The 18,466-nt window shown below is 41.5% G+C and overlaps 1 protein-coding gene across 1 annotated transcript in view; it reads right to left on the bottom strand.

Annotated features, from left to right (window-relative positions):
* znf827 (zinc finger protein 827) overlaps positions 1-18,466 on the bottom strand; it is a 309,120-nt gene that overhangs the window by 101,446 nt on the left and 189,208 nt on the right. Inside the window, 1 exon segment of the mRNA XM_084319389.1 lies at positions 7,101-7,382. Within this exon segment, the coding sequence (XP_084175515.1) occupies positions 7,101-7,382 (282 nt within the window).

Below are 18,466 nucleotides of genomic sequence, written 5' to 3'. Positions count from 1 at the left end.
TTATGTGTTTGTTTAAAAAATAATAAAAAAATAAAATACAAAAAAAAAATCGTCGACGAGGAATTGTTGTGTCGATTAGTCATTAAAAAATATATATATATATATATATATTATATAATTTTATATTTATTTTTATTTTTTTGCACTACCTATCTTTGTGAAAGTGGCTTCTCAGCTCTGGTCCAGCCAGCTGAAGACTTCTTAGCTTAACATAACAGACCGACAGTAAGTTTGGGGGAACTAATGGGATAACTGGGGATGTTGTTTGGTCCTGACAAGAGTCTCAAAGCAACTCTGAGGTCATGCTCAATGTCCAATCTGTTCCTCTGCTCTGTCTTCAGCTGGACCAGAGCTGAGAAGCCACTTTCACAAAGATAGGTAGTGCAACATCTTTTAAATATAATTGTTTTTCGATTAGTCGACTAATCGAAAAAATAATCGACAGATTAGTCGACTACCAAAATAGTCATTAGTTGCAGCCCTAAACTGAAATATACAGTATTCACATAAGGTGCAGTATGCATAAGGTAGTGTTATTGTCCTTTTTAGGTTCCTAGTAGTTGTAGTTGGATGTCTGGCAGCAGTCCCTGCCCACTGTTGTGGAGCCTGATGGCCGCTGGTATGAAGGACTGACCGGAGGTTTATTTGTCACATACTGTACATACACAACTAACACAAGTTTAAAGTTTCAAGTTTGTTTATGAAATGCTTGTTTCTGTATAAGCCCCTGAGAGTGTTCTTCATACAGTAAAAAAAAGTAAGTAAGTAAAAAGTAAGTAAAGAGGAATATTCAATATACATATATACAATATACAATACAGAGTAAAATGAGTAAACAGTGAGGTGTGTGGAGAGATCAGTGTCAAACTGATCTCAACAAATACAAACAAATCACACTACTACTGTATAATCCTAATCACCTCGCCCTATACATCCCAACCCAGTCCACACCCTCATCCACCACCACACTTCCCAGGCAACACTGATGTTAATCATCCTCACCACTATCATCTGAGTCATCATCCCATGTAGCCCTATCTTCGGTTTCCTTAGAAACATTTGCACAGTTTTGGCATTGACAAAGATCTGTAGCCTACATGGCAGTTTTGCAGACACACATGGACATCTTCCTGTCTCAAATTGTCCTTGTTTGCAACCGCAGTGGACTACCTGCAACACACTATCAGGGGTCGGATTTGTAGTCATCCAGGTCACTGTTAACTCCCCATCCTCGACATGCCACCCATTGCCAACAGGTGAAGGGGCACACATTATAGCTTTATATCTGGCATCATTCACATTCTTAGCTGATGGCTGGCCATACAGGTGGCACACATATTTGCTAAGACCATCAAAGGTAGACTCGTCTAGGGTAATTCACCTTTCCCCCTCCTCCCACACTGTGCAACATCCTGATGTGCAATACCCACCCACTACCGTCTGACACTGTGATTGTTATTTGTGTATTGCTATTCTGTATATTGTTGTTATTTTGTATATTGTACAGGACTAACATTGTCTTATTGTATAGCATTTAATGTTTCTGTATAGGATTTTATGTTTCTCTTTTATTACTTGTGATTTTATTACTGCACCTTAGGTTTGAGTCCCAAATCTCGTTGTATGCAAATATAATGACAATAAAGTACAATATAATCTAATCTAATCAGGGTCCCCCATTTTCAATTCATCATGACATTCATGACATACACGACATACAGATATACAAATATATATCATGACATTTATGACACAAATATATCTCTAAACAATGTTTGTATGTCTCCGTAATGGTATGATTCTGGCCTGGTAGGTTAAGCCACTGCTCGATGCAGTTTCTATCCCACCGTGTCTGTGTAAAATCTTATACACGTTATTTCTGAACGGACATCAGATGCATATAACATTGTTTAGAACCTTTTTGCAAACTTTAGAAGGTGTTTTTTTGTCCATTTCGTCCGTAACGTTAGTCTGTGGATGTCATTTGTTGACACCGGATGTCCGTATCCTCGCAACAAAGAGAGCTGCTATTGGTTGAGCGCAAGATACGTGACCGAACTCGCACCAAGTATCCGTTCGCGAGGAAAGATCTAGTCCCGACTTTAAAATTATGATTGCGCAAAATGAACTTTTTGTTCCTAAATCTACACCAATATATCTTTCACCCAGAGTGAAAATTGTGTAGTCCGGAGGAGGGGCGAACGGGATGAAACGATACAGCCTTCACCTTATGGCCTAATAGACCCCCCAAACGTCTTCATGCCAAGCACCTCCAAACAGTTACACGTTTAGATCACAGACGCTCGGTTGATAAGACATCACATTGAACCGAGATCACAGGACTTGCATCTATATACAATACATGTGATGTGGTGGGAGGCTAATTCAGGCTGTCTGGTGACGCTGTCAGTATGGCCTCTGTTAAGAAGACGCACTGCTTGGAAGGCAGGGCCTTTATCCATGGTGTCTTTGTTTTTATTGGTGGTTTAATGAAGGTGTGTGCGTGTGTGTGGAAGGCAGGGTTGGGTTTTTAGGTGCACTGTAGCGCACCAATGGCCCTGGTGCCGATCGATAGCTTTGTTTTTGGAGAGCGACTTCACAGGAGAGAAAAAGACTATTGACTGCACGACAACATAAAACAGAACTGACCCTCGGTCTACAACTACCCCCCCCCCCCCCCCCCCTGCCTCCCTCCACCAAAACTTGTGATAGAGGGAAAGGGTGGAGAGAGAACAGGAGGCGGTCAGCAGGGGAGTGACCTGTATACAGTCACAGGGGGACACACAAAGCCTTTTCAGGCCAGAATCTGGAGCAGAGGACGCAGAGAAGAAGAAAAAAACACAAAAAAACAAAGTCTATTTTCACCAGATGAGCTTTATCGCTGCTAACCTTCGCTCACCTTTGAAAAGCCCTCCATTTTAGTTTTGTGAGGTGAGCCGTGGTGAAGAAAGAAACCCCATGAAACAATAAACTCCTTTGATGGTGCTCAGCAGGGCCACCTTTGACCTTTGCGGATTGGCCTTCTGAGCTCCCATTGGCTGATTCGAGACGCCGAGAGACTATGAGCATAAACACAATAAATGTCAATAAAACGGGGTGCGTGAGCCGCGTATACCCGCTCTCTCTCCCAGCATTACGCACCATTGTTTTGCATCCATTAAAAAAAGGAGCATACGGGCGATATTAGGCCTTTTCCTCACCTGCTAGCTTACAATATTCAGAAATCAACCCAATTTAGACAGTATTCTGATAAAAAAATCGCCATGTAAACAGTATTTTCCTATTACCTTAATCCGAATCAGGTCATAGTTGGAGTAAGTAATAGTTAAATGAAGACATGTGGAGTATTGTGATGATAGCTGCATTATTGAAGGGTATTTTAGACACATATGCCTTTATGACCTTAATCACTATGACTCTTTATTGGGACTTTTCACAGCATTTTGTGACATGTGACGATCCAACTGCTTGACGACGCGCGCTCTACCGGTGCCTTTCAGAGGTTGCTAACTTGTTTACAGAGGGAAAAAATGCATTTTGTCTAGATTTGCAAGAAAATAGGCACAAGGGGTATACCATGGTAGTAAAATTACAGAAAGAGTAATACGGGACGGAAACTGGACGTAAGACGTAACATAGGGATGCCACGTGGTCTTCAGTCATTAATCAGGCTATGCTCTGTAAATGGCAGGGCTCCAGAGTGCGACTGTTTTGGACAGCTCCCAGCACGTCTGTCTGTCTGTCTGTCTGTCTGTGTGTGTGTGTGTGTGTGTGTGTGTGTGTGTGTGTAGCGTATTTTTCCCTGTGGCCATGTGCGTTCTAAAAAAAAGAATATCTGCCTTTGATTGGCTATAACACGTGCATTCTGCAAAGACAAGCCCCGATCTGCCTCTGATTGGCTCTGATCATCACCCTGAAATTCGTATTGGCTGAATGACAAATAAACAAATAAGCCATGTGAGCATCAACTTTCCGAATTGAAACTATAAATAAGCACAGTGTCTCATACTGGTTTCATAATACAACGTTTCCGAATGGAAGTTTGGATTAAACAAAGTGTATGCAGTGATGCTTTCCCAGTGGAACACAAGCTGCTTAACGTTACACAGGTATGTTATACACGTTAATTAAGCTATGTAACGTTAGAGCGCAACCCTTTAGCTTTAGCTAACGTTAAGATAGCAGGAGCCGTCGGCCAACAAAGTTGTTTCAACAAATGTATTCACAAAATGGATTATCATTCAAACGTTATTCAAGCCTCCTGTGACCAGTAAGTAGGTACGTCTACTACTCAACCGCAGCAATGTGCGCTATGTGCTTAAACTTTGCTAAAGTCAAGACTCGACAGTACAGTACGCTGGATTGAGGCACGGACGGAAGTGGCAATTTTTCAAAATAAAATAACCGAAAGACTATTAGTATAGGGAGGTGTAGTGGTTACACGATTGCTGTTTCTGGCCGGTCCACCATCTTGAAAACACAATGTATTTGCCCATTGCCCATTTCTAAATTGTCTCGTTTAAAACAAATAAAGCATCAACATTTGCATGTTGTACCTTTCTGTGCGTATTCATCCACAATCTATAGCTCAACATGAAACTATTTGCAATTAATTGAAAAAAATTAAAATTTTTATTAATTTAATTAATTTCAACGAAAAATGCTTAACAAATAATGTTAGTGATGGAAGGGAACTCATTTTGTGCAAAAATGGAAAGCTTTCCAAATGTTCATGAGGTAGAATTGTTACAATAGCCGATAATCTGGGCGCCCCAGTGGCGAACCACATAGCCGCGACACGGCCGACCCGGGTTCGACTCCCGAACCCGTCGTTATTTGCCGAATGTCTTCCTCCCACTCTGTCTCCCATTCCTCCTCTGTCTCTCTCTACTGGACTGCCCAGTAGCAATAAAGCGATAAAACGCCAAAAAATAAATCTTAAAAAAAAACAATAGCCGATAATCCATTTTCCCAAAGATAAATCCCTATACGGGTGGACCTCGCAGGCGGTCCAAAGTGACGTCAGACTACATAGGGATGTCCCGATCGCCTTTTTTTGCTTCCGATCCGATCCCGATCATGTGATTTTAAATATCTATCGATCCGATCGTTTCCGATCCGATCTTTCACATTAGTAATCAATTTTGACGCATTTTTGTCAGAAACTGGCAGAGCGAGACAAGCCCATCTGTTGCCTATAATAGTCCGGGGCGCGAGAGCGGAGGCTTTTGTTATTACATTCACCCTGAGAAATGTGCTTCTGCTTCATATGAGAAATATTAAAAGTTTCAATATATGTTTGCACATTAGTATACATTCAGTGTTCGACTTACGTAATGGTCCATTCTGGTCTGAAACGCCGACGATAATCCTCAGTCACGTAACGTTATCCTCCAGGTGAAAAGTTAGTCTGAAAACTTCGCCTCCAGCCTGTCCTTGCAAACATTGCAACTGGCTTGACTTTCTATTTTAAAATGCTTAGTTCCAAACCTCTGACATTAAGTCTAGCTGCTCAAGTCAGTGGATATTAACCGTGTTTCGGGAGCGACGTGTTGTACTGTTGTTGTTGTGATGTGGTCGAGCGTGTAGCGTGTAGCGTCTAAATTAAAGGGGTGTTTGTTGCAACGGTGAAAATTAAAGGGGAATGTGTTTGGTGTGGACAATTATTCTGCTCTGTGTGACAATAAATACATTAATGATGATATATTATATGTAATTTAAAACCAAAACTAAGGCCTCCGTATGAGTTTAAGACGTGGACATGGTCATGTTTGTTGAATAAAATTTTTCTTTTTTTGACTGCCGATTTTTATTATTATTTTTTCCCGATCCCCGAGCCTCTGAAAAGCACGTGATCGACGCCGATTCCGATCACGTGATCGGATCGGGACATCCTACAACTCCCTATTTAGGAGCAAATTGTTTGCATGATTAAAAATGATGGTTCGAACATCCGTTCGAAAAACCCTGGCGAATGTTCAAATCCCAAAAACAGGCTTGGGACAGCTCTAACTGGAGCTGAGCTGAATGTGTTAAAATAGACATACAAATGTGAAGGATTGGACTTTGCGAGCTAACTGTAATAATGTTATTTTTTACAATAATTTACATAACATCTTAAGAAATTACTAATGTGTATGGAAACTGACAAAAAAGGTAATGGTAAAGGTAACGCTTAAAATGTATTATTGCAACGGCAAAAGGCGCAGTGGACATTTTTGGGTGCACCTAAATGAAAAAGTTAGGCGCACTGGTGCAACCAATGTAAAGAGTTAGTCTGGAGCCCTGAATGGATATACTGTATGAATGAAATAGTTCTATAAGACACCCATGTAAAAAAGATTCATCAAAATATTGCATTATTTAGGAGGGCAGAGGAAATTAATCCATGACTGACTGAATCAGTGACTGAATGAGTGAGTGAGTTAGTGATATTGCCGGTCATAGAGGTGCTTTACATCTAAATAAAAAGAACCCACTGACAAAAAATAAGGTCTCATCATGTTTCGGATGCATTTTTGGAGGTGCTGGGAGCCATTCGGTAAGTCGTATTAACTGGAGACGAGCGAAAAGGTGGATGGCAGTGGTAAGTTCCATTACCCATCTTTAATACTACAGGTAATATCTTTTGCTTGACTATCATATCACCAGCAATATGGATTAAATGTTATTCTCATTCTCAGATCTAGTGGGATTATGAGACAGGAGTGTAGCAGTGGTATTGGTGCCTTGTCAGTGAGTAGGTCAGGTGGAGATTTTTTTGCCATGCACACAATTTCATATATTCAACTTGTTTGAGAGTTTGCAGAAATTCATTCTGTTTGAGAGTAATGAAGTTAGAATCTTTCTCTTCGAAGTGATGTCATCTATAGCAGTGTTTCTCAAACTGGGGTCCAGGGACTGGGGCCGGTCTCTGAGTTGTTGCAGAGCGGTCCCTGGGATAGTTATGTGCTGTACAAATAGACTAGACTGTTTTCTAATATCTCATTGAAGTGGACCCTAAAAGGTAGTAGTATTGCTTGCCAGTCCCCAAATCAAAAAGACATTGAGAAACACTCAATCTATAGGACAGTCACGTGCACACAAACACACACACCTACCTGAAAGCTTGATGAGCAGCTCAGAGGCCACCTTGAGATTGATGTCCTGGTTCAACAGGTTGTTCTTGGTCATGGGACTTCCCTCCCGGGGCTTCAGGAGCCCTAGGCGCTCCGTGACACCCGCTGGCCCGTCCTGGCAGAAGGCGGCGGGGAAGCCGAGCTGGCCGTGGCTCTGTGTCGAGGCGTGGTTCCGGGAGGCTGGCCTGGGACTCAGGGCCTCCTCTGCCCGGGGCTCCTCCTTCAGGTGGAAGGGAGACTTCAGAGCCTCCCTCTGGTTGGCCGCTACAGGAGGGAGAGAGTGAGAGAGAGTGAGAGTGTTAAAAGGGATGGAATAAGGAAGGTTCAGAGACAGAGAGACAGGAGTAGAGGGTTGAGATGAGATTGGTTGAGACCAGGCGTGTTAGATATTGAGAACTATGTTGACTCTCCATCACTCTTTTTTTAAGCAGTTATTTATTAAACCCAACAATAACTGCTCCTCTCTTCTCCAGAACGGGGATGTACAGAGCACTACGCTTTTCAACCTCACACCCTAGAGCCATATTACAGACAGGCTATAGTCTGAACACTGATCATCAGCTGGTAATTAGGCTACATACATGTCCTTATTGGGCAACTATCAAAACAGACATGATAGGCGCTAGTGATTATAATAACATTTGTATATCAAATAATTTATTGTGATGACGATAAACACAAACAGTGAAGTGTGTTTGTCCAAATGTAAAAAAATAAAAACATTGACGCTACATCAATCCCGGCATAACCCTCTAAAGCATCACGCCCATGCGACTAGACATGTTTTGCAAAACATTAAATATCTTTGGAACCGTTTGTGATAAAGACTCACTTTAAATTGTATCTGAATCGCAAGATTGTCTTCTCTCCATCAGAATTTTATCTTTACGTCGCCCACAGGCTATCTGGCAGTGCGCGGAAGTAAGGCACAGAATCTTGGAATATCTAGATTGGTCGTTTTCTCTTAGAATGGAGACTGCATCTAAGCCGCTGTATCTATATCATATATCTATGTCTGTCACTATAGCCAATGGAAATGCTAGAAATGGTCACGTGGGCTGGGAGAACCAATGGAAAATCCCTATTGTTTCTCAATAGTCCAGTGCGCTCCGCAGATCACGCCGTCAGACAGACACATGCTGCTTGCGCATAACGGATGGAGAGAGGCGCTTGTCCCTGGTTTTATAATAAAAAGGCAAAAAGACAAAGAGGTATAATGTTCAACAAGCATTGGAACTTGTTGTGGATGATCCAGATAATATAAATGAAAAGGACTCTGAGCCAGAATGCTGGGACAGTGATGATGACAATCATAATGAAGGAATTGATGCGTTTGAAGCTGTGGTTTGAAGTGGTCTGACAACTATATAATTTATTGTGCAGCTTGAATGAAAATCACCTGTTGATGGTTCATGTGTGTAACTATGCTATTTGGATAATATGCAGAGATATTGAGATAATATGCAGAAGGGGGGAATTGCAGGGAGATATTGGTCCAAATTTGAAGGCAACACCCAAATGTATGTATTTTCACAAAAACGCCCAGAACAATTCCCTGGTAAACTAGTTTTTTTTCACTGGGTGTATTTTTGTGTGTAAAATATTGTATGCTCACTCACACAAATGTAATGTATGATGGTGACTTTACACTGCCCCAGAAATAAAGGGTAGGTTCCCCTGAATCATAAAAGGTAGACCACTTGATTCTGACTCAAAGAATAAGCTCAGAATTGGCAAAAATATACTGTAACACTATGTCCAGACGAACCTTTCTCTACATAGGCTTTAGAGGGTTGATGCATACACAAACAGACACACAAGCAGGACAGATGTCCAGAAATGTGGTCAAGTAGTGATGCAGTAGAGTAGTACTGGTCTGGTAGTAGTACTTCTTAGTGATGCAGTAGTACTGGTCTGGTAGTAGTACTTCTTAGTGATGCAGTAGGACTGGTCTGGTAGTAGTACTTCTTAGTGATGCAGTAGAACTGGTCTGGTAGTAGTACTTCTTAGTGATGCAGTAGGACTGGTCTGGTAGTAGTACTTCTTAGTGATGCAGTAGGACTGGTCTGGTAGTAGTACTTCTTAGTGATGCAGTAGGACTGGTCTGGTAGTAGTACTTCTTAGTGATGCAGTAGGACTCAGCTCTATTCTTTGCTGTGACTTGATCATCACCATCCTCTGCACCTCTCTTGTGGTCAGGGTTAGGGTTAGGGTGGTCACCTCTCTTGTGGTCTCCCTCTTTGCATCCTTAGGGTGAAGCATCCAGAATATGTTTTAATGGAGCGACACCCAACGGCACCACAACCCTAACAGGGCCACGGATGGGCCAGCAGCACAGATGGCGGGACCTCATGACTCAAGTCTCTCCCCCTCCAGATCTGCAGGCCGTCCTCATTCCACCATGGCTGCTGATCAAGAGTCTCTCTCTCTCTCTCCCCCCCTCTCTCCCTCTCTCTCCCTCTCCTAGGTTAGGGAGTAAAGTGTCACACATATTCCTCTCTGTCCGCTCCAAAGTCATCTAGCAAAAGAAACTGGGCCACATCTAATCCGCCTCAGATGAATAATTAATAATTAGACATGGAGCAACTTCCGATAGCGGCCAAGAAAAGAACAGAGGGGCCAGTGCTGCTCTTTGTGTCTCTCACCACTTTAGCGTTTAGCACATCATCATCACTTGAAAGAAAAAAATACAACAACCCAAATAATGTGCAGACTTCAGCTTATACGGGGAAAAAAAAAAAACTTGGCTGGGTAAATCTTTCCCTTTAATGCACTATATACTGTACATTCAAATAGACACACACCTGCAGTGCAAATACACCTGCACACATCCATACGCATTAGCACCACAGCCGGCATGTGCATCTACTAGAGATAGGCACGAGTAATGTTTTGCCAGATTGAGTACTAGCATGAATTACTCAGATAGAGTAATTGTTGTTTAGGGAAATACATTTATAGAACGCATCTTAAAGCGCATGGCAGCAGCAATTACGAGATATTACACACACACACACACACACACACACACACACACACAACACACAACACACAACACACACACACACACACACACACACACACACACACACACACACACACACACACACACACAGCCAGCCAGCCAGCCAGCAATATACCCAATGCTTAATGCATATTATCAGTCAAAACAGTCAGTTACCATTTGTAATAATGACATTATCTCAACTCTGTCTGCAACAGGTACCTCCGCTCATGGAACGGCATGTCCGCATAATACTAGTTTATGAACGCTACGCGCAAAGTGGGCGACATGTTGTCGGCACAAACACAAACCGCTGCTTTTATCTTTTAGATAACGCTGAGCTAGCTTTAAAAGTTTTCACGGTTACGCTCTCATGCTCCACAGCTGACCAGTGTTGTTTTCCTGCAACAACTCGCGCCTCACAGGATTTCAGAGCAAGATTTCTGTTTCAGTGGCACAAACTAACACTTTTGGTGATAAAGAAAAATCGAACACCCTCAAAAACCACTCGAGATCAGTTGAAATGGCGAGTATTTGAGTAATCAATTGCTCACGCCCATCCCTAGTATCTACATACCATTTACAATAGACACACACCTGCACGCAGCTAGTAGTTAAAAAACGAATAACAACACCAAGACCTGAACCATGTACACTACACACACACACCTGTATACTCTCCATGTACACACACACACCTGTATACTCCCCATGTACACACACACCTGTATACTCTCCATGTACACACACACCTGTATACTCCCCATGTACACACACACCTGTATACTCTCCATGTCAGGGCCGGACTGGGGAAATAATTCATACCGGGAGATATAGCGCGAAATATAGCCCCAATCAGGCCACTTTTTAAGTGGGGGGTCTGGGGGTCCCCCACCCGGAAGATTTTTGTTACAAAGACTTAATTTCCTGCATTCTGGTGAATTTTAGTGCATGTGAATCACAAACTAATGAGCCAACAATTGCTTAGTTAGTACAATGTACTGTTATGAACCTCAAATAAAACTGTTGCGGCACTAGCAATGGTACTCTCTCCACCTTCAAAAAGAAAAAAGCAAGAGCACAACATATTTTTCTATTTACTATTATAATACAGTTAACCACTCTCTCCACCTATTCAAACAAGGCAAGAGCACAATACCATATTCACTTTACTGATGCACTACCCATCAACAGTTAAAATAGCCCTTTACACAAACATTAAATAACAGACCTTTCATTACAATACTATAATAACAGTAGCCACTGCCAGAATAGTGACACATGTATCACGTGTGGTGAGCACACGCATGCATGCACAACGAAGACAGAAGATTGCGTTGTCTCAATCATTTTAACTATAAAATGAGCTCAAAGTATGAGCTCACTGACTGAAATTTCCAACAAAAAGCATCAATTGTCAAATAATATTGATCACATTAACTAGACTAGATGTTTTTAAGGAAATTAGAAAGGGAACAACAACTTAACCCTTGTGTCTGATCAGATTCTTATTTTTTTGATAACTTTGCAGTGATTATGTTTGTAGCCAATGTGGCAAAGGTGTGTAATCTTTGAATTATCTTGGAATTATTTTGACTCTCTCTTTCATAAATTGTTTATTCAACTTCAGCCACAATCATAACCACCACATATTGTTTTTTGTAATGTCAGATTTAACAACTCCTTTTGGGAGTGTGCCATCTGCCATTCCATTCGCCGCCTCCATGGTCAATCAGTTGTATCGCCTGGTCCCGCCTCCACCAATCACAAGCGGCAGCACGGCTCCATTGTGTGTGTGTGTGTGTGTGTCCGCGTGAGGGAGAGAGAGTCAGAGTCAGATAGTTCTCCAACTCTGTCGCAGACAGTGAAATCCTGGTTGTTCCCCACCCACCTGGTTATCTAAAAACGATCGCGCCGCGCCGCCGCCACAACTAAAAACAATGGCCTGGCAAAAAAATAAAAATAAAAAATTATAATAAAAAAAATATATATAGTTAACACTTTGACTGCCGGGAGCCGTCTTTAGACGTCTTTGCTGGCCATGCTAAAGTTGCCGGGGGACGCTGTACGTCGTCTTTATATCAATATTTCAAAAATCTGCGATCGGATTCATAATGTCCCTCCGCTGGCCTGAGATCCACCAGCAGGACCCACTGAGCTCTCTGGCGGTTCAGGAGCGCCATCTGGTGGCCGATCGGCGCAAGCGCTTAACAGGAAGCGCATTAGAGGTTTTGCTAGACGTCCGTATTGCTTCCGGCCACTCGGTACATGTCCCGTGACTCTAGCTCGTCACTCTACATAGCGATCGATTGCCAATAACTCGATAAACAACATGATTTGGACGTATATACCATTATACAAGCTGGAGATGGACCGGGTAATAATATATCCCATAATGATAAAATTTCTACTCGACGATGATCGCCCAACGGCGCGCGGAGACTGGGGTGAGTTTCAGCGTGTAACGTTACCGTCTTCGATAATAACTGATATTATCAACATTTGACCCACATTAGATGATTGGTATAACGCTGCCCACGGAATTATAAACGCCCCCTCGCCCATCCGGTCAACATCAGATGACGTGTAGTAACTTCTAGAAGTACGTCTAGTTGGAATTTTTTATATCGCGCTGATTGCCATCAAACTGTATTTCATCATCAATATAATGCATTTGGGGCTATATATCACGTTCTGGAGAAAGCTGCAGAAAGAGATGAAAACATACTTATACATTAGACCATACTTTACTATGAATATGTGAATGAAAAAGTTTAACGTTGCTACACAATGAACAATACATATAGGACTTTGAATGGGCCCTAATAATGGCAATGTAGCAATAGAATTTAAAAAGTTATAGCCCTGCAAAGAAGGGGACTTTCTCCATAGACAAATAGCGCTGGCAATCTATGGTATATCATTAATTTAACCTTAGGCAACCAAAGTGTTAAGATGGATGTACTACCTAGAATCAACTTCTTCAGTTCAATGCTACCGTTACCCCCTCCAGAGGGTTACTGGAAAAGATTACACTCCTCCACATACAAATTTATTTGGAATAACAAACCACCACGTATAAAAAGATCCACCGCACAGAGAAATAAAGCAGATGGTGGCATGGCATTTCCAGATTTTTTCCAATATTTTAAGTCGTACACATTAAGACCATTGACAACATGGTTTGACCCCCAAGCATTAGTATCCTGGAGAAAATTAGAAGAAAACATAGTAGCCCCACATAGACTGAAGGACATAGCATACACTAAACTACCAATCAAGCACTGTGAACGGAAATGTGGCCCCATAATTACTCATGCGATCCGGATATGGCGTGAAACACAAAAAAAAAATCCTAACCCACATAAATGGCACAATCATACTCCCTTATTCAATAACAATGCACTCTTAATTGAAAAACGACCTATAAGATTCCCTATATGGGAAGAGCAAGGCATACACTCATTAGGGGATGTTTTTAACAAACAGGGTTTTTGTAGTTATAAAGAAATACGCAAAAAATGTAATCTCACCAAGTCCACATGGCTTTTTTACATACAGTTACAGCTATGTTTGAAGTCTCACGGTGTTCCATTAGACATACCAATTGTACACCATAGATACCACAAATTCTTCTATGAAAGAGAGACATCGAGAGGTTTTGTTTCAGATTTTTATCATCAATTACTAACGTCCTCGTATGAAACCCTCCAACTAGACTCTGCCTGGAGGAGGGATATACCAGACCTGGAAAATAACTTTGATTGGCAAGGAGCCTGGGCAAATGTCCGACTTACATCAAGGAACCCGGACCATCAACAAATCAATCTTAACTATATTCACAGGACATACTTGACTCCTATAAGACTGTGCAGAATGGGTCTTAAACAAGACTCCAAATGCTCCCAATGTACAAATGGGGACGAAGGGACATTTATGCACATGTATTGGGACTGCCCACCAGTTAAGGCATTCTGGAAAGATGTGACCCAACAATTATCAAAACTCGTATCTTGGAATATACCTGTACACCCCTCGGTATTACTATTGAATGATGTTTTTGAGTTTGCAGTAAATCCACAGCTAAAGAGATTGGTTTTATCGGGTATCACAGTAGCTAAAAAGCTGATCGCATCACGCTGGTTTCAACCGGAAAAAATGTGCCGGAAAGTTTGGTTTCTTACATATCTCGATGTGATTTATCAAGAAATATCTACAGCAAGAATTCTGGGTCTCAATGAATCCAAAATGTCAATGTGGTTAGAAGTGGTGGAGAGAATAAAAGCTAGCTTATAATGGTAGTGTCTGGTTAGGTGCGAGGGATAATGGAGGTACTACCCAAGGTGGGGTCCGGGAGGGGGGGGTTCGAGCTGGAGCATATGTGTGTAGGTTTTTAGATAACAGGTATTAGGGGTATATCTTATATAAGACAATTAACTAAAATGTGATTTCATTGGATGTGCTCTGACAATTAATGCTTGTATATCTTATCGTGTGTTGTCATGTTTGTTTATGTGTTTGTTTAAAAACGAATACAAAAATAAAATACAATAAAAAAAATATATAATTTTTTTTTTTTTATATAATTTTTTCTTTTTTAATCTGTGCCGGCCAGGCCACGGGAAAACTCCCGGTGCTCCCGATGGCCAGTCCGGGCCTGCTCCATGTACACTCACACCTGTATACTCTCCAATAAACACATCCATGTACAAACACACCAAACACACAGACCTATATACTCTCCAATAAACACATCCATGTACACACACACCAAACACACACCTGTATACTCTCCAATAAACACATCCATGTACACACACACACACACCAAAAACACACACCTGTATACTCTCCAATAAACACATCCATGTACACACACTCCAAACACACACACCTGTATACTCTCCAATAAACACATCCATGTACACACACACCAAACACACAGACCTATATACTCTCCAATAAACACATCCATGTACACACACCTGTATACTCTCCAATAAACACATCCATGTACACACACACACACCAAAAACACACACCTGTATACTCTCCAATAAACACATCCATGTACACACACTCCAAACACACACACCTGTATACTCTCCAATAAACACATCCATGTACACACACTCCAAACACACACACCTGTATACTCTCCAATAAACACATCCATGTACACACACACCAAACACACACACCTGTATACTCTCCAATAAACACATCCATGTACAAACACACACACCAAACACACACACCTGTATACTCTCCAATAAACACATCCATGTACACACACACACACCTGTATACTCTCCAATAAACACATCCATGTACACACACACGTCACACACACACCTGTATACTCTCCAATAAACACATCCATGTACACACACACACACACCTGTATACTCTCCAATAAACACATCCATGTACACACACACGTCACACACACACCTGTATACTCTCCAATACACACATTCATGTCCACACACACACCTGACCTGCCACAGATATAACAGCTAGGGCTATCACTCTTGGGCCGACTGCTGTCCGGTCTCCTTGGGGCCCCAGCGGAGATCTGCTCCACTCTCTCACCCTCCCGTCACACCTAACATCTCCGGCTGCTGCGGGGCCCGCCGCCCCCTATCCCGTGTCATCAATCTGTGCCGGCCCCAGCCCTCTGATTAATGGTGATCCCCTGCCAGAGGGACAGAGGTAGGGATGGGTAACGTTAAGATTTGAATGGTACTACTACTCTTACCGATACCACTTATACATCCAGTGCATTTAAGACAAACATTGCTTTATTGTACTGTATATACATTAACATTTTTATTTATATATATATATAGCTTTTTATCAGATAGGACAGGCAGAGAGGAAAGTTGGGTGAAGATGGGGAGGACATGCAGCATAGGTCCCCGGGCCGGATTCGAACCCCGGACGCTGCGATTATACTGCGAGCGCAGTAACGTGGTGTGCCACCGTGGCGCCCATACATTTACATTCTTGACTAGCAACTGCAACCGCATTGTTTTGAACCAATCACCATTACAGACTATATTGTGATAAATGAAATGTAAAGATGAATAAATATAAAAACAAAAATTTATTATTTAGAGCAAAAAAAACACGTTTGTATAATTTAATTAACTCTGTGTGGGCTCTAGGCTGCTAGCATACTTAACATCCCTAAGGTGGATGGGGAAACGAGAGATGAACTAGGAGCTAGACAGTAGAGATGAACTAGGAGCTAGACAGTAGAGATGAACTAGGAGCTAGACCAGGGGTGTCAAACACATTTTCACAGAGGGCCACATCAGCATTATGGTTGCCCTCAAAGGGCCAAAGACCGTATAAATGTTAATGTGATGTAAAATAAATGTAGCTACTCATTTACATATTGTTAAACATGTTGTTTCTGTATTTATTACTTATTCAAGTTATACATATTGCATATGCATTTGCATAGATGTAAAAATATATGTTAGCTTATGTTATTTTAACAAATAATTTTAGTTTATCAGAACCCCATATTACTCCATCAATCAATGATCAAACCATTCAAGTAAATAACAAAGAAGAATATCATCAAATATAAGCTATGACATTAAGTTTGTTCAAAACCTTTTTGTCACAGTCAAGAGGGGCAGAACTAACAACTGTGAGCTGCAAAAAACACGTGGGACAGATGTAGCAGATGTTACAAAAACAAATGGCTGCACACAACCTTGCAGAGGCCATACATCCAACTAATGGAAGATAGTTTAATTAACTTTAATTAACAAATTGCAGAATGGGTACAGTACAGTACAGCTCAATACACACAATTGTTAAGGGGATGCAGACTAGAGAAAGACTTTCGACTTGTTTACATCAGGGTCCCCTTTTCAATTCGTAATGAAATTGCTCTTATGTGTGCATGAACACACTAGGAGCTAGACAGTAGATGAACTAGGAGCTAGACAGTAGATGAACTAGGAGCTAGACAGTAGAGATGAACTAGAGATGAACTAGGAGCTAGACAGTAGAGATGAACTAGGAGCTAGACAGTAGATGAACTAGGAGCTAGACAGTAGATGAACTAGGAGCTAGACAGTAGATGAACTAGGAGCTAGACAGTAGAGATGAACTAGGAGCTAGACAGTAGAGATGAACTAGGAGCTAGACAGTAGAGATGAACTAGGAGCTAGACAGTAGAGATGAACTAGGAGCTAGACAGTAGATGAACTAGGAGCTAGACAGTAGAGATGAACTAGGAGCTAGACGGTAGAGATGAACTAGGAGCTAGACGGTAGAGATGAACTAGGACCTAGACAGTAGAGATGAACTAGGAGCTAGACAGGGCATAAAAAAAAATATTGTTTGTTTCCTGTTGGTTGTCAATTAAGGCATGGGTAGGTAGGGAATTTATTTTATTTTTTTATTTTATTCTTTCCCACGGCGACTATGGATAGGGAATTTCTTTATTTAATTAAAATGTTCACAACAACATGGATGCATGTACTCTGCCAGCATGTTTAATATCCATAATACTAAAGGTTTGACTAAGATTTCTATGAAACTTTATTAAAAAAAAATATATATATATATGCTTTTTTTTGTAATTAAAAAAAAAACTCATAAGATATATTGGGTCGCACCTAAATCGGCAGGGTCGGTCGGCAACCGGAAACAAACAATATTTTTTGTTATGCCCAGTAGATGAACTAGGAGCTAGACAGTAGAGATGAACTAGGAGCTAGACAGTAGAGATGAACTAGGAGCTAGACAGTAGAGAGATGAACTAGGAGCTAGACGATAGAGATGAACTAGGAGCTAGACGGTAGAGATGAACTAGGAGCTAGACAGTAGAGAGATGAACTAGGAGCTAGACGGTAGAGATGAACTAGGAGCTAGACAGTAGAGATGAACTAGGAGCTAGACAGTAGATGAACTAGGAGCTAGACAGTAGAGATGAACTAGGAGCTAGACAGTAGAGAGATGAACTAGGAGCTAGACAGTAGAGATGAACTAGGAGCTAGACAGTAGAGAGATGAACTAGGAGCTAGACAGTAGAGATGAACTAGGAGCTAGACAGTAGAGAGATGAACTAGGAGCTAGACAGTAGAGATGAACTAGGAGCTAGACAGTAGAGAGATGAACTAGGAGCTAGACAGTAGAGATGAACTAGGAGCTAGACAGTAGAGATGAACTAGGAGCTAGACAGTAGAGATGAACTAGGAGCTAGACAGTAGATGAACTAGGAGCTAGACAGTAGAGATGAACTAGGAGCTAGACAGTAGAGATGAACTAGGAGCTAGACAGTAGATGAACTAGGAGCTAGACAGTAGAGAGATGAACT

This window comes from Notolepis coatsorum, assembly GCF_963971535.1.
Source record: "Notolepis coatsorum genome assembly, chromosome: 7".
Taxonomy (NCBI): domain Eukaryota; kingdom Metazoa; phylum Chordata; class Actinopteri; order Aulopiformes; family Paralepididae; genus Notolepis; species Notolepis coatsorum.
This window is presented reverse-complemented; position numbering and strand designations above follow the sequence as displayed.